The 21,418-nt window shown below is 43.7% G+C and overlaps 1 protein-coding gene across 3 annotated transcripts in view; it reads left to right on the top strand.

Moving 5' to 3' along the window:
• lrpprc (leucine-rich pentatricopeptide repeat containing) overlaps window positions 1-21,418 on the top strand; it is a 68,949-nt gene that overhangs the window by 45,815 nt on the left and 1,716 nt on the right. For 2 of the 3 annotated variants that reach the window (XM_054799268.1, XM_054799267.1), the window contains 12 exons: window positions 4,741-4,809; window positions 4,907-4,997; window positions 5,275-5,417; window positions 7,600-7,732; window positions 8,005-8,131; window positions 10,996-11,084; window positions 11,870-12,074; window positions 13,923-14,050; window positions 15,062-15,177; window positions 20,056-20,130; window positions 20,213-20,297; window positions 21,068-21,210. In XM_054799268.1, coding sequence (XP_054655243.1) covers window positions 4,741-4,809; window positions 4,907-4,997; window positions 5,275-5,417; window positions 7,600-7,732; window positions 8,005-8,131; window positions 10,996-11,084; window positions 11,870-12,074; window positions 13,923-14,050; window positions 15,062-15,177; window positions 20,056-20,130; window positions 20,213-20,297; window positions 21,068-21,210 — 1,404 coding nt within the window. The remainder of the gene's footprint in view (window positions 1-4,740; window positions 4,810-4,906; window positions 4,998-5,274; window positions 5,418-7,599; window positions 7,733-8,004; window positions 8,132-10,995; window positions 11,085-11,869; window positions 12,075-13,922; window positions 14,051-15,061; window positions 15,178-20,055; window positions 20,131-20,212; window positions 20,298-21,067; window positions 21,211-21,418) is intronic. The other variant, XM_054799269.1, reaches the window with a different exon arrangement.

Raw genomic sequence — 21,418 nt, 5'->3', positions numbered from 1 at the left:
GTATGTATGGATGATTTAAGGATGAAGATAAGGGGGCTGCAAACTTTTTCCACCAAGGCCTGTATCCAAAAAATGGCACATCCTTCATATTTTTTGCTACGCTAACACCAATCCAAGGTTGTCAGTACATGCTGAACTATTTGAAGAAAACATTGACATCTTTGTTTTGTGTTTATAGCAGTAAATAGTTATGAATGTAACATCTATTAATGTTACATTAATGTTACATCTATTAATATACAGTCAAACCTGTCTTAGCGGCCACCTTTATCGAACAGCCACCTCCCTATAGCAGCCACTGAAAAATCCCCCCCAGCAAATTTACATGTTATAGACACTGTGTATAGCAGTCACCTGTCCAACGCGGCCAGCGGCCACCCATTTTGTCTCCCTTGGTCAATATCTGCCTGCATATAGCGGCCAAATTACCAACTCAAGTAGAAGCTTCATGCACGAAAAAGTTTTGTTTTTCAATCAATGACGCCGTCGTGTGTAGACTTTAATTACTGAGTCCTAGCTCAGTCACAATCATTCACAAGATCCACACAAACTGTCAGTTGTTCCAGACAAAAAAGCCGTCTTCTTTTGAGCTTGCTATTTCCTGGTCAAACATGTAACTTTAAGAGCATTTGCACCAAAACATTACCGCAAATTAGGCTAGGAACAGGACATGCTCTCAGCGACGCTACAATTAAAAAAAAAAAAAAAAAACATGCGCTAGCATGCATGCGGCAGCGGGGGCAAAAATGAATTCGGTTGTACTTAATTGAAGTATTTTAGAATGTACTGATGTTATTTTTGATCAACCTCATCCACAAATCCATCAAAGTCCTCATCTTCTGTATTCGACACAAACAAAGCCGTCTTCTTTTCCGTTCGCTACTAGTCTGTTAACTTGTCAGTGTTATTCAGCTCCGAAGCAAAGAAGGAAACTTCTCCTGTTTCTTCTGCCTTCTTGAACGCGGCCACCAGACAGCAGCTCAGAACACACACACATCTCTCAGTATCGTCTCCCCTTCCTGCTTGCCCACAAGGCAAAGGTTAAACAAGCCCCACTACATAGCTGTCCAGCCAATGCCTGTAAGAAATGACACCGTTTATTTCCTGGTGTGCACTGGTCAATACTGTGATGCCGCTTGTTGTGGGGAAGGAGAGACTCACGTCGCTGATGCACTTTAATGGCTTTATTAACAGCGGAGAACACTGCAGGACTTTACATCCACATCCAACATAAACACACTTCCCAACTCTCTCCAAACTCACAGCTAGCACTGAGTCTAGCTCTCCTGCTCGGGACGCCCACCGTCACTTCCCGTCACTTCCTGATGAACTAAAGCTGTAATGACACTGCCGTATAAAAAGTAAAATATAAAAAACAAGCGTAAGACATTACTAGCACAGCTTTGTTCTGTGGGTCGTGGATATATTCTATCAGTTATTATTAAGCCTCTAGCTTCCTTTTAGTAAGTAAAAACCTTGGCTATGATTGTACTACATTGTCATGTAGACCTACAAAATACACTTGGAAGAACAAGAGGTGAATAAATGTATTGCAACTGATGTGAAACTGATGAGGGGTAGGATTAAATAAGCTTTGCTTCTTCCTACTTCTTTTTGGACATGCAAAATTGTGAATTGTACTATGTGATGTGCTACTGTTTGACTCATGCATGTTCAGGAATAAAACCATGAACCATGATAATAACAAGCCTAGTAGTGCTGTACAACTTTTATCCGCAGTCCGCAGTGCCCTCTACTGGTCAACATTACTATTATTCCCCCCCCCCCCCCCCTTTTTTTTTCTTTTTTTTCCCTCTACTGGTCAACAACATTCAAACTGGACGCCAACCTGTCTATAGAGGCCACCTGTTTATAGCGACCACTTTTGCAGACTCCCTCTAGTGGCCGCTATAGACAAGTTTGACTGTACAAGGTTATTAAAAAAGAATGAACCGATTTCATGACTCTCAAGCACAGTCATGGAATGAGTCAGTGACCATTAGAAAGAGGAGTTTTCCAAATTTTGTGTGGCTGCCTCAGGAGCGCTCTAGTCGTGTAGTTCCAGATGGGAGCCCAAGACCTTGTTCTCTCTGCTTTACCTGCAAGATCCCCAGACCTCACAGTGTGTGATTCCCCCCCCTTGTGTGGTTATGTATGACTGTTTATGTTCCACGCTACCAGCTAACCTCGGTGACCTTAAACATGAAATAACAACAGCGATCAACTCGGTGGATTCTGATGTGCCCGAAAATGAACAAAACTTTGAGCACTCCTCTTGTAGCACCTGTATGGTATTAAGTTGTCATTAGTTTATTATGGTTGATGAGGTGTTCCTAATATTTTGACTTCCACTTGTCGGGCCAGGGCATTAATAACTGTTATAGAATAGTGTTTCTTGTCGCAGCTTGTTTGTCTCTATTTGTCTGCCTCGTCCTCCACTGTGTATAATAAAAAATCTTTCTATGTTGCCTCCCGCACAGATTACAGGCTGAGGGGTCCCAGTGGATTCTACTAGAGGCGCGTGCATGTGTGTGTATGTTTGAGCATGTGAATGTGTGAAGGCCTCACAAGACTCCCGAAACCAAATAAAAAAGGAACGGGAGGCAGAGAAAGATGGAGCTTTTGGTCTCTAAGAAGATTAGACAGACTGAGGGAGAGCGAATGCAACACATTTTAATTTGTCCCTTTGGCTGTTTGGGTAAGAGCATAATGCCTCTGCCTGGGATGGATAGAGAGTCCGGGGGCGGGGGGTTAAAGGAGGAGAAGGAGTAGGGGAGATTTGTAGGAAGAGTCTGGGATTGAGGGAGATGGGGATTGGATGAGGAAGCAGCAGTGAGGGATGAAGCCCATCTTTTCTTGACTTTCAGATGATGGGCTCCCATCAAAGAGGCCAGCAGAGATTGAGTGCTGTTGATCCCCCCCACCCTCCCCTCCCCTTGTTCGGATTAACTTTCCTGCAGATCACTTGTTCTTTTTCTTTTGCCCTCTTCCATCCCCTCCTCTCTCAGATTACCAGAGAAAGAGTGCGGTCTCTCAATCCTCATTCAGATTGTATCCAAGAGACAGATGAAATCCTGATCACTGTTCTTTCGTAATAATCATCTTGTCACTGCATGTATCAGACTAAATCTCTGCTACACTGGCCCCGACATCAATCTATGTCAACCCTCCTTTGACAGCTTGTTTGACTTTTTTATTAATTTTTTTGGAATATCATTGTGGCCTCAATGTGCACCACACAGCTACCAAAAATGCTGTTTTCCGCCAGGGGCTCTTTGAAGGCTTATTTCATATCTGAGTTTTAAACCTGTCTCTTGTGACTTGCCGTGAGGAAAACAAAAAAAGGGGCTTGACCCATTCAAATCTTTATTAGCTAGGGCTTTGTGGGATTTAAAAAAAAAAAAAAAGTCGACAATAAAGGAAGTGCTTGTGAAATGTGATTTTTCTAACTCTTTCTAGGATTAGTAGTTTAAATGGGGAACCATTGCAACTTATTCGAGACAAGCGTCATCCTCACGGGGGACAATCTTTGTTCATGCAGGCTTAGTGACTGCACAGAAAAAATATTAATATACATTACTTAAACACAGTTAGGGGTAGTCGGCTTTTGGGTGAAATTTTAGGATGAACCTAAAATGCACTGTAACCTTTTACAGGTGACCACCTCTACTTTTGAATACACGTGTCTCACGTTTGAATGTTTCAATACTTTTTGCACAACTTGCTGTTTTTAAAATGGAGCCGAACGGCAACATTAAAAAACAATTCACATAAAGGCCTACCATATGCCTTTCTGCTGGTATAAAGGTGCTCACCGATGTAGGCAAAAGTTATTCTTGTCATCTGAAAATTATTTTTAAAAAGTGCCAGCTAAGCGGCTCACAGCAATATCCCACCAATCCTGCCACCCACACACTCCTCGGAACAGATGTCGCAACAAGTTCTCCACGAACTGCCATAGATACCAAAATTATTGCCCTCTTTCTTCTTCATCTCCTACACGAAATCATGTGGTAAAAAAAAAAAAAAATTGATTTCCGTTGCACGAAATCCTTGAAATTGCCACAACCGCGGCAACGCGAGCGCACATTCCAGCGATCTTTACTTCAGTAAACACACTGCCATGCGTGTGACATCGTGCTTTTGCGCATGCATGTCACGTCCTGGCCGCTTTGCGTTGACATTGACAAGTCGCTTTTTTTTGGGTAATGTGAACAACCGCATAAAAAAATGAGATTTTAACAATAAATCTGAACCTGCAGTGTGAAGGTAGCCTTTTTGTCTCTGTTGCAATCTGCTGATGACACTCTAACACACCGCCATTAAAAATGAGCTTACAGGCTACAAATGACCCCTGCGCCGCACTTTGGACCCAATAGAATTTTGTACAACGGGCTGCACAAGTGCTCTGAGCAATATCTCAGATACTGTATAGATGGTTTTATATAGATGAGTATTTATTTATACTACCAAAGACATATACCACCAAGACTATGGATCTGTGGATATCCTGATTTAAGTACAGGGTGTCCAAAAAAGTGGACATAATTTGAAATATGAATATCTGAATGAAATATGTCAACTTTTTGGGGGCACCCTGTACGTACTTAAGTGATATTGAAACATGACTGGTAAAGCAATAACCAATTGCACATTGTCACCCTGAAGGTCTTCATTGTCAGAACTGAAGTTGACTCTCATGTTTAACCTTGACTGTTCCCGTCTTATTTTCCCTTGTAGACTCCTGGACTGAGGGCAAGGCCCGGCCGCCTGCAGTGGTATGCGGAGAGGTGCATTTTGACCCAGCAGGTGACGCAACTACAAACACTCTGAACCAAGGCCAACGAGGAGAAAGTGGGAGTAAAGATTTGTAATGAGAGACATTCCAACGTGTTTGTGCACTTAGATGGAGCCCTTGGAGCAGATGGTTGACATGACGTCCAAGTTGTTCGAGTGTGACCGTGATGAGATGTACAGTTACATCTTCCGTCTCTGCAGTGAGTCCTCCTTCCTTCTCGATGTTTGTTAGCATGTTTGGGGGGCAGTAAGGAAGGGGGACCATGGTGTGATTGCAGTAGTGCTGATTGGACCATTAAATCTGATTGTTAACCTATTACCACACACACGCTGAGCGCTAGTTAGTGTGTTTGAGAGGGTGAGTCAGTTGATCAGATTAGTGCCTTGATTGCCCTCTGACAGCATGACCCTGTGCTGCCAAGCACCGCATCACACAAATGACTTACTCATCTTGCTCTTACCACCCCCTCTTCTCAGAGGAGACCAACAACTGGCAGAAGGCGGAGGCCACGTGGACCAAGATGCAGGAGGAGAACGTCATTCCCCGGGAAAGGACGCTGCGCATGCTGGCCGAAATCCTGAAAAATAACGGCCAGGAGGTGCCCTTCGAAGTGCCTGAGGTAAAAAAAAAAAACAAAAAAAACAAATCATATGATATTGTCAGCACATCCCATTAACTCTATAATCAAGAAATTATTCAGAAGAATAATGGCCAGAAGGCTGCTAGTGGGAAGGGAGGCGACGGAGCGGAGAAATCTTGAGATTCCCAGGAGCGCTGGAGGAATTTAAATGTGCCCGAGGTCAAATGTGACACAACCGGCAGCATTAAGTTGAACACATCACAGTGGAGGAAAAAAAAAACTCTAAACAGTGTGACTAAAACTGTTACTCTCATGCAATTTTGAACGTTTTAGAATTATAATTCATTACAATTAAATTAAACAGTAATTAAAAAATAAAAAGAACTTCCTACTTTTTTATCCATTTGGTTGTCTTGCACACTAAAAGGGCATTGCAAGGGAGGGAGAGGCAGGCTTATTGGGAGGAAAAAGTTTCAGTAATGACTTATTACTGATACTTTCTGGTCTCATTACTAATGAGACCACTACACTGCTCATTTATAACTATCCATTTCAAAGGACTAGATCCTTTCACATGTTGAAAGATACTATCTTTATCCTTGGGGATGGTCACAGCATTTGAGCGGCTTGGCCGTCTTCCCTTTTCTGAGCATTTTATGATGTCCAATTTCACTTCACTTTTCACTTTCACTTTTCTTTTTTTTTGTGCACTTTGATCAGAAGAGTGTGCCTCAAACTTGGGAGACATAATCAAGGGAAGAAAGCTACCTAAAAAGAACAAAAGTGACGTGGTCTTTCCTCTGTGTAGCGACATGCAAAAACGTATTCTTCCGCCGGCCAAACGTAACTAGTTATTTTTCTTTTTGTACAGTATTAATATTTTATGGGCGTTGCATACGTCATCACTAAACGTCGTAGCACGAGGACCGCCTCTATACTGTATATAAACATACTGTGTCTGGTTGTGTTGATTAGGTCCCAATTAAATTGGGCCAGTTGGATGTGTAAATGTGAATGTCTTTGAAAAGTTTATTTCAGTAGTTCAATCCAAAAAGTTAAACTCTTTTATTCTACACATTTTCTACACACAGTGGAATATTTCCTAATTTATTAATCGTTTTTGATGATTATAGCTTACAGCGAGTGGCAAATTCAGTATCTCATATTATGTGAAAAATTCCTGAGCCTTTAATTGTGCTTAGTCTGAATTGTACTCCTGTAATCAAATAACTCTTGCACCATATTCAAATGTATTGAGATGCACCTGTAAAGGATGTGCAATTGGTCATGTAGTTTTAGCTTAATCGTAATAAACAAACAATGCTGCTGTGCAAAGATAATTTGTCCTCCTGATAAACAGACCATCAACTCTTACCCCATGCCGACACGTGTCATAACCACTCATTTAAATATCCAGCAATTACCACCCAGCTAACTGGATCACTTAAAGAGCATGTTGACCTCAACCACTGTTATATGTAAACTCTCCCTTGACATAAAATAAAAACAACTCTTATGGGCTGCTCTGGATGCCCCCACCACGCTCCACTTTGTAGCCTCTGTTCATTACATGCAGAGCAAACAGGATTGCAGCTGCCATCTCCAGTGTGGTCAATCAGAGCGGCTGGCTGGCGAAAGGAATTACAGCTGGATGCTGTGTGGAAATCTCTAATGCCCGACTAATTAAGCCACCAGCCAAATGCCACCATATGGCCGCCGCAGCCTGGATGCTTGCTTACTCCTGTAGGAAAGCTGACTTAAAGACAACATTTTGAAGATTTAGGACAACAAACCCAGAAGTGGGGGTGGCTGTGGGTGATGCGCATTAAAACATTCCCCCTTCCTCCTGACCGGCGTTGGCGCACACATGTGAGCCTGCAGCCTTGACGAGACAGCAACTGACCGGTGTTGCCCCGAGCGATGAACTACGTGACCCAGGGGCACTCCAGTTGACATTCCCGCTCTCACACTCTTAACATGTATGCTTCTCTTCGCACCCCCCGGGTGCCAGCCCTAATTTGCCCCCAGCCAATACAGCTTAACCCCTCCCCTCCCTGCTACACGGGTGAGCAAGCATCAGGGGGGGCCCTGGCCGCACTGCATCACACATACAAGTTGAATATGTGCAGAGACTTTTTAGAGCCTTGAGAGTGTTGCAGTGTTGTGATGGAAGCATCAGCATGTGTTTTGATTTTGCACCTTGTGTTTTTTTTTTTTTAAGACTTTTTTACAGGACGAACAAGAGGCCGACACACAGCAGGTCAAACCAGCAGCACTCTCCCTCAGGGATACTGAAAATGGCGGCCAGTACCAAGTACGACTGATCAGCCTTTGCAAGAAGGGAAAAGCCCATGGTAAGATGCAGTAAGCCCCATTTCCAAGTACAGTGAATGGAAGGTGCAATCGGTTACCTGCCAATTTAAATTGTTCATTTTTAATCAATGTTACTGGATAAGCTGTCAAAAGGCCAAGGAACATAAGTCTCTATCAACACACATTGCCCCCACTGTAAGGCAGCAGAACCATTTCTTTTAGCCAATCACAGAAAAGGAAAGCCATAATTAAATCCGAGAGACAAATATGTCATACTGTTAAATAGTTACTATGAATGTACTGATGATTTCAGACGCCTTTGCAATGCTGAAGGAAACAGACAAAAGGGGTGTGGCTCTGACCCCTGCCAACTACGACTACCTGATCCGCGCCCTGCTGGCCGGAGGATCTGTCGAGGACGCCATGGCGGTCAGGGATATGTAAGTAGCGTGATTGGCGATAGTGCCAAAAGTATCCACCAAAACGTCCACTGGTTGCAGAGCTAAAAAAAAAAAACAACAACAAACAAAACAAACTAGCCACTCTTTTAGCTGAAAGTTGCTCGCAAGTTTTCTGTTACCGTTTGTTGGTGGTGAGGATAAAGTCAAAAACTACTTCCGTTTGTAGATGAGTGGGCCATGACACAATAAAGAAGCCATTAAATTTTTGGTGCGCATCCAGGTTTTTTAAATTTTAGCATTGGGGATTTGTGCGACTTTTTCCCTGTATTTCTAAGTGAATAATGCTTGAATCTGAATGGCAAAAATGTAGTTAGTAGGTGTCTCAGGGTGTTCCATTGGTGCAGATCCAAATAACTTAATAAGAGCAAGGCCGAACAGTCATAAGTGCAATTATAGCGTTCACACACACACACACACACACACACACACACACACACTCTTTAACCTGTCAACATGCTCATTCAGCTCTCAGTTGTCTTGTGTCACAGTGACACAGGACCATATCCGAGCTAGAGGCAAGTGGAGGAGATGCATGGTGCTAAAAGAGATCTGAGCTTAGTGCTCACCAAGCTTTTTGTTATTCCCGTTTTTATGAGGGGTGTCAAAACGGGATAAAATTAGATTAATTACATTAAAACGTGACGATATTTCTTGTTTAAAGAAGAGCTGTCTTGCGACAACAGGGCAGCCAGAAGCCAATCAGACTATGAATTATGGTGTCGCTTCTGTGAGTGATAATACACGTAATATGGAAGTGGCAGTGCAGGACTGGAAGTGAACATTAAGTGCTTCACGCACACTATAAACCTTGCAATCCAACCTACCTTGGTGTTCCCAGCATCATGCGCTTGTGACGTGCGGCTGTTTTTTTTTTTTCCCATCGGAGTTGAACAGCTGCTGCAGTGTTTATGTCCAAGTAGAGGCTAATTCTGCATTTGATCAAAGTCAGATCAGATCAAAACACGATCACTGCATAAAACTTCTATCAAAACATGTGATAGTCGCATCTATTTCACTTCATGGGAACTGTACTTCTTTTAGCGTGAACAAAAAACGAATCCACTGCAATATGCAATCTATTTTATCTGTCTTTACATAACTGCAAATCATTTGTGATGTAAATCTCTTTGTGATAGATGATCGACATGCATCAAGATTCAGAAACAATATATTAAAAAAAAAAAAAAGAACGAATCGATACGGTGTACAAACAATACGATTTGATACGATTGTACGGTTACTTTTGTTGATGTAGACATTGCAAGTTAATTCATGCTAGCACACGTCAAAGAGTGACGTATAATCTTCTCTTAAAAACAAACTCCAGGCTTGCACTGGTGGGTGGTTGCTCTGTATTCATTTAGCAGCGACAACTGCTGTCATTATTTTAACGTTTACAATTTGTAGTTTTTGTTTCAGTTTGTGGAAAAAAAAGTTCAACAGTTAAAACACATTGTGCTTAGCTCATGCATGCAAAGTTATGAAACATTTTAAAATGTACCTGCATTGTTTTGCGACTCAGTTAAAAATAAATAAATAAGGTCTGTTTTGTAGTTTTCTCAAAAGTAATGTTAAAATATTATTTTGTGTGATGTATCATCTGGTCTCGTGAGCTAAGTATATTGTGGCACCCCCACCTTTTAGGGTTTTCTTTGTCGTTCAGAGGAAAACAAGCAACCACTTACTAAGCGACGCAATAACTAATTTGTAGACGGAAAAGGGACAAAAACCTTGTTTTTATCTGCCAACATGATTCTCTCTCTCATGTTATGAGAAATAATCGTATCGCTTTAAGACCCGTGCTGTACAAGCGATAACCCATCTCCGCTCTTGTGTTTGAACCGGTTTACGGCATCCCCGCTTGGATGAAAGCTTAGTTTTTATCTGCACTCTCGCTGAGAGGTGAAATGAGCCAAGAGGAGTGAGGAGATGAAACTGGCGAGGAATAAGGAGATAAAAAGAGCTAAGTGGGAGAAGGAGAACTAGATTTAATCATGAGCGAGGTTAATGAAGACGCTATAGGCATTAATTCGTTGTGCGTGTGTGTGGCTGTGTTTGTTTTGAGGTAATCTGGACAGAATTGAGCAACGGGGGCGCTTATGGCCAGATTAAGGGATTGGCTGGGGGTGTGATGATGAAGGATGACTGAGATGTCGGATTCAGTAGTGAAAGTGTGTGTTGACAGAAGGTGAGAGCCTTTTGATTTTCTCCCACCTGATAAGAATAATTCAGACCACACACCCCTCACACTGCCTTGGCGTCCCTGTGACCCTGTCACAAGTGGTTCCCAGATGCTTCTTGGCTGTGGTGTCGCCGTGGCGATAAGGACTGCTTTGCCCGACGCTCAGATGAGCGCAGGGATTAATCTGGTTGCCGTGGGTAGAAGAAGAGGAGAGTCTGATTGAGACTTTCGTGGCAAAGAAAGGAGGAGGACGGCAGCAAATAGACCTGGCCAAGGGGAATGAAGGGATGAGGAGTCGAGGGAAATGTCAATCTCCTAAAATAATACCCTAGCTAGATATACTGTATGCAGTACATTTTCAGTCTGGGACATCACATGCACAGTGACATCAATCAAGCGATTCATGTCTGTATTAGAGTCAGGGCTGTGTAAACGGCTCAGACATGCTGTCTGTCATGCATCGCCTATTGTCTCGCGTGCTTGTCTGCTGTGGGATTACTTTCCCAAAAGCCTTCTAACGTTGCAAAGTTGTAAAACAGTACAGAGATATGAACTGGGTCGCCCCAGTTTAAAAAGCTCTGCCTTTACATGTGGTCCAAATAGAACGTTTAGTCTGCTCTAAAGTGCAAGAATAAGCGGTCTTTTAACTCTTTTTTTTCAGTGCCACGTCTCGTGTGCCAGGCTTCCGGTTGAGTGACATCGCCAACAGTTTGGTCGTCGTCACACTCAGCAAGAGGGGCCAGGCTAAAGGTGAGGGCTACAGGATGCACACAGACACACGTTTTAGGCCAAAGTGTGGTACATTATTAGATATTAGGCTAATTTGATTTGTCACCTATAACACAAAGCCAGTATGTGGACGTTTTGATAGCTTAGCACAGGGGTCACCAACCCGTCGACCGTGAGCTACTAGTCTATCTTTGGGACTTAGGCGGTCAATCGCGAGAATATTAGAAAAAAAATATATTATTACATCAGTGCCTTCCCCTCCCGGAGAGTGACCAACAGGCACGCATTTTGACCACTGAACAGGCCCGTACGCCTTGCAGCTCTTCAGGCACACAACCCGCACGCTCCAGCCAGGAGCCCAGCCCCCAAAACTCGACCGGAGGTACCATGAGCGCACAAATGTACACCGGCTCGCCTCGCGCTCACGGGTCTTCATCCAATGTTTTAAGCTCCAGCTTATCAAAGGGGTCCTCTTCTCGCTCAAAGTCAGCAGGCTCACAAGGAGACGGAAGTGACAGTGCGCAGCCATGTGCCTGCTCGAGCAACAGTAAAAAAAAAAAAAAAAAACTCTGCTCATTAGGACTGACTGTTCATATACTGTATATATCCGGGGGGGGGGGGGGGTAGATCTTGCGCAGGTTCACGGTCGAGACCAGAGATCTTTGGCTCCAAAAGGTTGGTGACCACTGGTTTAGCATGCGGACATACACTGGATTGTGTTTATCATCTTTCATTTTTCTGTATGCGGCTCTTGGTAGAAAACGTGGACAGCTGTTTTGCACATCACATCTCATGCCTTTCCACAGATGCTTTGGAGACCCTGAAATCCATGCTGCAGCAGGACCAAGTGCCCTTGCAGCTCGCCATCACCAGACTGGTGCAGACCCTCGGTAGCCTGGGCAACTTGGAGGGAATTAAGGAAGTGATGTCACTGATAGAGCGTCTCGGCACGAGCCTCAACCTGTCCAGCATGATGTTCATCAACAACATGGCCCTGGCTCACATCAAGAAGTAAGGCTGTCGAGTCCACCATGGGGACCTTAAATGTGTTTGTTCAATAAGCACGCAGCAGATGAGGTTGATCCAAGCACTAGGAGTGTACAGTGTACAATACAATACATGTATTTGTAATCTGATTTCTGTGGTACATTACAGAGGCATAACTGCCTCACGCTATAGTCACGTGTCCACTCTGTAAACAAAAACATTGCAGCCTGGCCTTTGGCTAGCGGGAATCATGGCTAGCAATAGTGACAAGGAGATGTCAGACCTTTCAAACACTGTGGTGGTACGTGGTGTGTGTTATTATGCACCAATATCTGTATCAACGATCTCAATGTCTCTTCAGTCACCATTGTTCACTACTGCTAGTATACGGGAAGCTAAACAGTCAGCAAAAATTGAGTTTGCTCAAGCTAAGTAAAACACTGCCCCCTAGAGTTTTGGTAGATAATTGCAAGTCACAAGCTCAGCCCTCAGCCCTAATCTCACGAAACATCTCTCAATGGCACCACAAAACTAAATTAGAATACTTTTACATATTTTAAGGTTTCATTACGTACATTTATGAAGGAGTAATTCCATTATTAATTCCATTTCTTTCTTGGGAAAGCAACTAAGTATCTAGTTACTTTGAATTTGTCCAGCACTGCCATTGAGGAACATTCATGTACGAAAAGTCAAGTAACAATTCACACCCTTCATACTTTGTGCTGTGCTTGTCTGCATCTTTGCGCTTCCCTAAAACCTAAAAAAGAAACATTTTAAGCTATTACATATTATTTCATATTGCTTTTATTTTGTATAGGATACTTTTCTTTTATTGGAGAATTACCTTTTCATGCTTCATTAGTTTGTTTTGCATTGGGTTCCCTTACTGTACCCAAAATGAACCGAAATGTGACCTTAAAACCGAGATGCATACAGAACCATGATTATGCTGTACCAGTACACCCCTACCAACACTGTTGGCATGAACATAACTTGAAGAATTAACTTTATTCTGCAAACTGTTAGGAAGATGCAAGGAAGATGTTTTTTCCATTGCATCAGACAAAGAACAATAGTTTAACACATTACCGCCAGGCAAGTGCATGACAAGACTTACCATGACACACTCTTAGCATAAAAGCTTAGCAAGTGAGCGGGACGTCCAGAACAAATGGGAGACATGGGAGTAATCAGATTATTCATGGATTCCTTTTAATGTCATGAAAACACCCATCCTCCACCGGTGTAGCGTCTCTCCTCAAACAACAGAGGACAAAATATAAAACACATTGTGCATCAAACTTTCATCACGCCACTTGCCACATTAGCGCTGTTCCCCCCAGCCCGAGCAATGGTGGCGGTGACGGCCCCGTGCCAAATCACAAACACTGCGGAAAGCGGAAAAATAGCAAGACGGCCTCACGCCCGATTGGCCATCGCGTTGCGGCCCTGTCAGCTTGAACCCTGACCTCTGGGAGCCACGCTCTGAGCTACACTGACACATGTGTCCCCGCTGCGCCTGAGTCAAGCTGACTGGTTAAGAGCCGGGGTGGGGAAGCGAGCGGGAACGGAAAGCGGAGAACCGCATTTAGCGGGGCCCCCCGCTGAATTATTCAGACGGTCCCGGTCGCAACAATCAGGGTAGATATGTTCACCCACCTCCGGACACTCACACATACACTTGCACGTAGGCCTCAGTTAAATATTCATCACAATGGCGACGGTGGGGGGGGGGTGGTGTTGAGCAGATTGAGTCGGTTGAGGTCTGTGGAACATTAGCTTTTCAAGGCTCTGTGCACCAGCATTTCACCAAGCGTACAAAGACCAAAAATGTGCATATCTTTCTGACATGAACTCATTCCTCCTCAGTGGGGATTTGGAGTCAGCTGTTGAGATGCTTGAGGAAGTTTACACCAGACCAGAAAACGGAAACTCCAGTATGTCCTTTGTGTTCCGGAAGATTCTGATGGAAGAAAACGAGAAAGCCATCGACAAGTGTAAGACACACACGTAATGTATATATCTATTAGGGCTGTCAAAAGTAACACGTTAATGTTGGTAACTAATTTATTTCATGAATTACTTGAACATTTTTAGTGTAATTAACGCATGTACATCAAGGCAACACATTTCTGTCGTGATGGCAGAGGGATGCACAGTGTAGAGTCGTATCCCACAGAGTCGCACAAAGTCTGATGCTCTTTTATAACTTCATTCTGACCAGAACACATCAACAGCAGTGCAATTCCCACAACATATATGTACTGTACCTCCCACTCACAAACACGTCTCTCCTCTCCTTGTCCTCGGAATGACACTTCCTCATTGTCACTAGACGACCGTGAGATGCATTCAGCGACACTCCGAACTTTATCATGCGTGTATGTGTGGTCTAAATAAATAGAAAAACACATAAAAACGATAAGTGGATTTTCCTATCACTCACTTCTTAACTCGTCATGTGGAAGTACAATTTGCTGCATTTAAGTATGCTCGGAAATCCCGGAAAATACACTGAAAGCATGTGAATTCAACTTTAAAAAATGATGTGGCGTCTTTGAACGCAGCCCCTCATTGCTCATAATGACATGTTTAAAGTGTGATTCAAATGTTCTGTTGCTACGAATGAGACTATAGTCAAATAGATTTGATGACCGTGTGGTCTTTTAGGGTGATTTAAAATGTTCATACATTCAAATATATAACGGTTTGTGTATATAATCCTGTCTTGTCCTGCAGTATAAATGGGCATATTTCAGACATACAGTAGTTGCAATTGGTGATTCATCATGATTCATTAATTTGAAATTTGTGATTTATCTGATTAAAATTTGAATCATTTGACATTTGACAGCCCTAATATGTTTTTGTGTGTGCGTGTGTACGCACGCACGCACACACACACACACACACATTACACATAAACATTTACACTGATTTGATTACACCTTGAATGCATTCAAATATAAGAGTAAAAGCACTGACTGAATGTGTCTGCACTGTTGCAGTGAGTGCAATGGCCGAGCGGCTAGCCACCCACTTTGCCTGTTACAGACCCGCTACTGATCTGTTTGTACAACTCCTGGAGATGGACAAAGTCGAGGATGCCAAGTACATGCTGGCCGTAAGTGCTTATGAAGAAGACTTGTAACCTTTTATGTTGTGATATAACCTTAAACGTATCCATGCTGGCGTCCCTCAGGGCTCAGTTGTGGGTGTTATTTCTTTAAATTATTTTTTTTTAAATATTTTAAATTGGTAATATCCCCTACCTGACAGTCTTTCGCGCTGGAGTCCCTCAAGGCTTGAGTGCTTACTCCTGTGGATCATGTGATTCTTTCTATGCCACATCTATATGCCTTACTTCATCTCATCTCATGGCTTCTCCCATGACTGGCCGGTCTCCCCTCTCAGACACACCACATCTTAAGACGTCAGAGCTTGGCTGTCAGCGCACCATGAAGCAATTAAAAACATGCACAGCGGCAACAAAATGGAAAGTGGTGATGATTTTAGTTCATCACAGGTCCCTGATGCCTACGTCCAGTTGTCAGACCCGTGTGATGGCTGGACGCATTCAACCACCACAGTTTCTGACTAATTCATCCGGTCTTGCATTTGTGTCCCACATCATACCGAGTCTGGTGGTCTGCGGTCGGCCGCTGTCGCGGCCGCCTCCTTCACCAACTTCAACTTCACTTATTTACGCACAGTTCACGCGTTACAGCTCGATGGCTTTGCTTTGAGCTTGGGGAAATGAATATGTAGAGGCAAGATGGGTGAGAGACAGGCGGGGAAGGACGAGATGTTGACAGAATAGCTGAGACGGAGACGATACCCAGGCGGTAAATGGAAAGTTCACGGCGATTGCGTCGCACTCAGTCGCTGGGTGATCACTCCTCTTAGTCGCTGGCTAACATGTGCGCACTAATGAACATGCATGTTACTTGCCTCCCATGCCTGCTGCACTTCATCACTATTTAAACATGGATCCACGCTTTTTAGGTCACTCAGATCATTTAGATTCAAAATTAGGTTTATAGCTCACGCGTTTAACTTAAATGACAAACGATAGCAAGAACAATTGGAGTGTGCACACACCAAACGTTTATTTCTTTACCGTTTTCTGAACCTAAAGGGAAATAATTGAATAACATCTTTATGAGATAAAGCTGACCGTGTCTGCCCCTTATTTCCTCACTCAATCATTAAACAGACATGTCTGACATGCTTTAATGAACAGATACATTACTCACTAACTACTCTCCCTTTCATCACTATTTAAACACAAGCTATGGATTACATTACATTACAACCTGTGTTTCCCACAGGACTGCAGTCTATTTATGGCATGGCGGATTGCGTGTTTATGATCGAGGACAAACAGGAGGCACCGAATTTATTTGTGGCAGGCCACCACTCTCCCTCTATGTAGATGTTGATTATTTTTTCACTGTAAAGCCACCTTAGCCAATCAGACGAAGTGACAGCAATGACGATGAATTCAGTAAAAGGGAATAAATGTGGCCTGGTAGTGGCTCTCATACTCATCTTCAGTGTTCCCTCGTTTGACACGGAGGTTACGTTCCAAAAATGACCAGTGTTAAGTGAAATCCGTGCAGTAGAAGTTGATTTTTTCATTCATTATACATTTTTTTGTTTACAGAGTATGTTTTTTTGTTTATTATATATGTTGTAAGGCTGTAAAACCCCTCACCACACACTTTATACACTTTTCTCAGAGATGAGAAAAGATATGTTGCGCATATAGAGGGCCTTGAAAGCGCGGATCCATGGGCTGAATCAGCGATGTAGTGTTTGCGAAATAAGCCTGTCTCATCCACATTAAAAACTTGTTCAGGCTTTTGTCCCCCTTCCTCCATGATTTTGTGCATCTTCCTCTGCCTTTTGGGTGCAACTGCCGGTGCCTTTGTCGTTGCCGAGCGTTTAGTCGACATTGTGAGTTTTGTCGGAGAAAACTTGCAAACCTACAGCGCTAAAGAGCCACACTGCTAGCGATCAAACAATTATGTAAATTAGGCAATGAACGCATTCTGTTCTGTACAGGACACATGGCATGGAGGAGATTGATTGATGGTCTACAGTCCCTTAGCCAATCGGGACGCAGAAGACAATGCATTCATATGCTGTTAAAAAAAAGGCATGCTACACTGTAAAAAATTGCACACGAAAAATTCAGTGTAATAGCAAGGCCGCGTAAAGTGAAACGCGTTATAGCGAGGGAACACTGTACATTATTATTATTATTATTATTATTATTATTATTATTATCAATACATTTAAAATGTGTGTGTGTATACTTCTAAATACTTTTAAATCAATACTTTGAAATATTTAATCAAATTTAAAAAGACAACAAAATCACCTGTCAGAATTGGTTTGGTCATTTGAAATAGATGTTTAAAAAAAAGTTGGATAAATATTAAAATGAAAAAATATAAAAACATTATTTAGATCATTTTAAATAATCTAATTATTTTTTAATCAATGTAAAACAATAAATCTGTGAGTTTCAATTGATTAGGGTGACCAGAGTTACCTTATTTATTTATTTTTCTATCCAGGTTTGTCCCAATGAGTGCAATTTTGGTTTGGAGGAGTCGTCCAACTGCATAGAAAAAATGTGTGATTGTGGCCTAAATGTGGCACAGAGGCTAAAATGACACAAAAAGTGATCTCGGCCATTTTTGAGTATTGCACATTTATGTATTGATGATCCCATGTTGTACAATTATTCCAAGCATCTGATGTGACCCAGGCGTATGTTTTTGTACTTCCGTCGGCCCCCCTGCTAGCCTCTCTGGGCCATCCCGTCAAAAGTGAAGCACCAAAACTCTGAAAAGCTTTTAAGCAGGCAGGCGAACAATAACACCGATGAGCCTATCAGGAGAGGCGGCGTCTGCGGGGAGCGGGCAGTGGGCGAGCACAAAGTCATTAAGAAGCGACTACAACCAGGAACACGTGTAAGTGGAGGAAAAGGACGAGGACGTTCCCTGGGTATCCAGAGCTTTTAGGCGGGCCGGGTCGGTTCTCGACGTCACCTTTGGGAGAGGGCGTGAAATAAAATAAATATAAAACACCCGGGTAGGGAGCGAGAGCAAAGTTGAGTGAAGTCTAATTGCCTAATTGTACTGAAATCATTCTGCTGTGACTCACTTAATGTGTGTGCTAAAAGCCTGGCAGGCCTCTGGCTTTAAATAGTGTAAGACTTTACCACCGGCTGGTCCTGCTGCTCAGCCAGGAACACACACACACACACACGCACGCACGCACGCACGCACGCACGGGGCCATGTTTGGATATGCTGCACATGTATTTTACATGTTAAAGCTCCTGCATTTAGATGAAGTAAGAACATGCCTGTTTGGAAATCTTGCTGCATCTCATGTCAGGCATAATCTTTATCCTTGTCGTTATGTTCAAACTACTCTTTTTATCCAACTGGAGCAAAAGTGGCCTTTTAAAGAATGATTGCATCAAACGGTCGTCGATAGCAGGGCTATTCAACTACGGTACATACTGTAGTTCCTGGGGGCACATTTTCAGAAAACTAAAGACCAGGAGCAAGACCAAGACTTGTTATTCTTATTTTGTATACAGTATCAATGTAAGGCTCTGTCAAAGATCCTCTATACCCAAGGTTCCCAAAGTGGGGTACGGCAATTGTAATAGGGGGCACGTGAGTAAAAATGAAAAACAATTGTCGCCTAACACTCATAATGACGAGTGCGCCTGAACGCCAGGGAGAACAGCGCAGAAAGGAGACAGCACGACATACAGTATGCCGATAAATGCCTTTCAATGCTGATCACAAAACATTGAAACTGTCTAAAGAAACTTTGGACTCTCTTCTTTCATCAGGAAAAAAAAGTTTGTTTCTGGTCTTTTTGGGTCTTTAGATATTGGCGGTAGAACGTGGGGTACTTTCAGCAAAAACACCGGATTTTGACAAAAAACGGAGAAAAGCAGCTTTTTCTGCAGAGAAGCGAATTCAAGCAGAGCGACGGTGGGGTCTGCTGGATGTGGGGGTGAATCCCTGCTGCTGACCCACCCAGACGGCACCGCTCGTCAGAAGAATCAGGGTCGGGTTCTGAGTCACCCGACTCTGAAGTGCTTCCGGTGTCGCGCCACATGGCTCAGCAACGCTAGCAACTAGCTTGTTGCTTCGGCTGCCATTGCCAACTGCATTTGTGTGTACGCCGCCAACATCACCCACGTCACCTCTATCTTTCACGATCACGTCGCTCCTAAAGGCACATCCACCGCCCGACAAGCTCTGTGACAGTGTTGGCTGCCTGTATCTTTGGTCTCCGCTCCATTTCTGCACGTGTTTCGCCATTTTCCTCTCTCAACCCCCCAATCCGTCTTCTTCGTAGACAATCTGTCGCTGCCGGTTGGAGGAAAAGAGAACTGTTGCCCCCTACTGGGACAGAAATACATTGCCTACAGGTCAGAAATTGGCACACAAGATGAGTAAGACTTTGATCCTGTAGCTCCCGTGAAAAAAAGACGTCAACAGACGTCTTTGGCATTGAAAGAGTTAACTGGAGTACACTCACATTTCATGAGGGAGTTGTGTTTTTGAACGAGGTGGATCAATCCCGGAATGAAAATAAATACCTGGGGCATGAATGTTAACTCATTCAAGACCAAAGACATGTACACCTTTTTAGGATCCCAACGGTTTTATACGTTTTTTTTGTGGGTTTTTTGGCGAGAGGCAATGGTGATGACGCAACTCTCCACTGATGCATTTCACTTTTAAGCCATAAAAACGGCCACAAGGTGGCAGAAAGTGGCATTTGATCAGAGCTTTAAACTGATTGGGGCCGCCAGGTGGGCACCCGGGTGTGTCCCCCTCTGCTTCCGACCCGCGTGTGACCCTGAGAATGCTGGTGGTTGTGCTGCCGGGCCAGCTCAACATCATTGACCGACCTCCGGTTGGAAAAACCCAATCTTTCAATTCTCTCTCTTCCTGCAGAGAGTCGGCGCCTTGGCCGAGCAGAAGGAATCTCTGATCTCCTACTTGGCACGGATGTCGCAGCGGCCGGGCCAGGTAGGAGTCACACGCCTTCCTTCCAAGACAACAGAAACTAGTGTGTTGAGATTATTGTTGTGTCGTGTGTGTGACTTACCAGGTGGGCAAAGTCAAGACCTTGCTGAGCCTGATCCCGGACTTCGCTGAGAAGGAAGTGTTGTTCACTTACTTGATGAAATGTCACGGTAAGAACCACTCACGGCGGCTAGTTGGCGTGGGGCAGCTAGCCTCGCTGACCCGTCCATTAACGATACATCAAGTGTGTGTGTGTGTGTGTGTGTGTGTGTGTGTGTGTGTGTGTGTGTGTGTGTGTGTGAAGCAGGAAGACGTGCGGGCCTTGTGAAGAACACATGTCCTGTAAACGAGTTAGCTGTCCTGCCTAGCCTAGCGTGCTAATCGCTACACGGCCCGCCACTCTGCGCTTCCTTTGTCTCACACGCCGACGCTTGCCGCCCGTCGCTCCCCCCCCACTCCTCTTGACTAATTCATTAGCATTAGCCTGCTGGGGATGCTATTAGCGTACCGTTGCACATGAAACCCTTAACGCGTGACTATTTAGCTTATCGGGACATTTTGCACCGAAGTCTTACTTTCGCGTGAGCGTGTGTGCGGTACTTCATGTAGCCAAAAGGTCATTCTAGTGTGGAGGTTTGGAAAAGTGAAGTCAATTTGGATAAAGTGCTTTTCAAGTGCTTGAAGTTGGAACAATCAAGGTCTGCTAATGTGTTTTCTTTGACTTTCTTCTGCCTCCGCTATTAACAAGAAGATATTAATTCATTTGTGGCATCATATTTCTCTTTTTAATGTAAGGGGCTGCAAGTACTTGAACAGTACTTGAATTTGACCTTATACGCAAGGTACTGTATAAACGTAGCTTCTGTTTTGTTGTCTGTGCATTTACAGGATAATGAAAGCCACTCGATCGTCTCAAATGTTCTCTCTTTAACATTGGCAGTCGCAGACAATGACTTGGCGTCGGCCAGGGCGCTGTACGAACGCATGCAGGAGGAGGGCGTCGTCGCAGACGAGCTGTCACTCAAGCGCCTCGCCGTCTTGTACCGACACGCGGGAGAGACGGCGCCCTTTCCCGAGCCCCCCGTGAGTACCACCTGCACGCCATACTACGCTGATTCTAGAGAGATGTAGAGCGTAGATGTAGAGCAGTGTCTGAGGTTTACTGTCGTTAACGCAAACACACAGGATGCACAAGAAACTCTTTTAATGCTGTTCCTCTCCAGTCCTGTGGGTGCCAGTAGCTGTCAAATAAATGAAATAGACAACATCTGCCCTACTTTTGGTGTTTTCC

Source organism: Dunckerocampus dactyliophorus, chromosome 14, assembly GCF_027744805.1.
Source record: "Dunckerocampus dactyliophorus isolate RoL2022-P2 chromosome 14, RoL_Ddac_1.1, whole genome shotgun sequence".
Lineage (NCBI taxonomy): Eukaryota > Metazoa > Chordata > Actinopteri > Syngnathiformes > Syngnathidae > Dunckerocampus > Dunckerocampus dactyliophorus.
The sequence above is the reverse complement of the archived record's forward strand: the minus strand, read 5'-3'. Positions and strand labels throughout refer to the sequence as shown.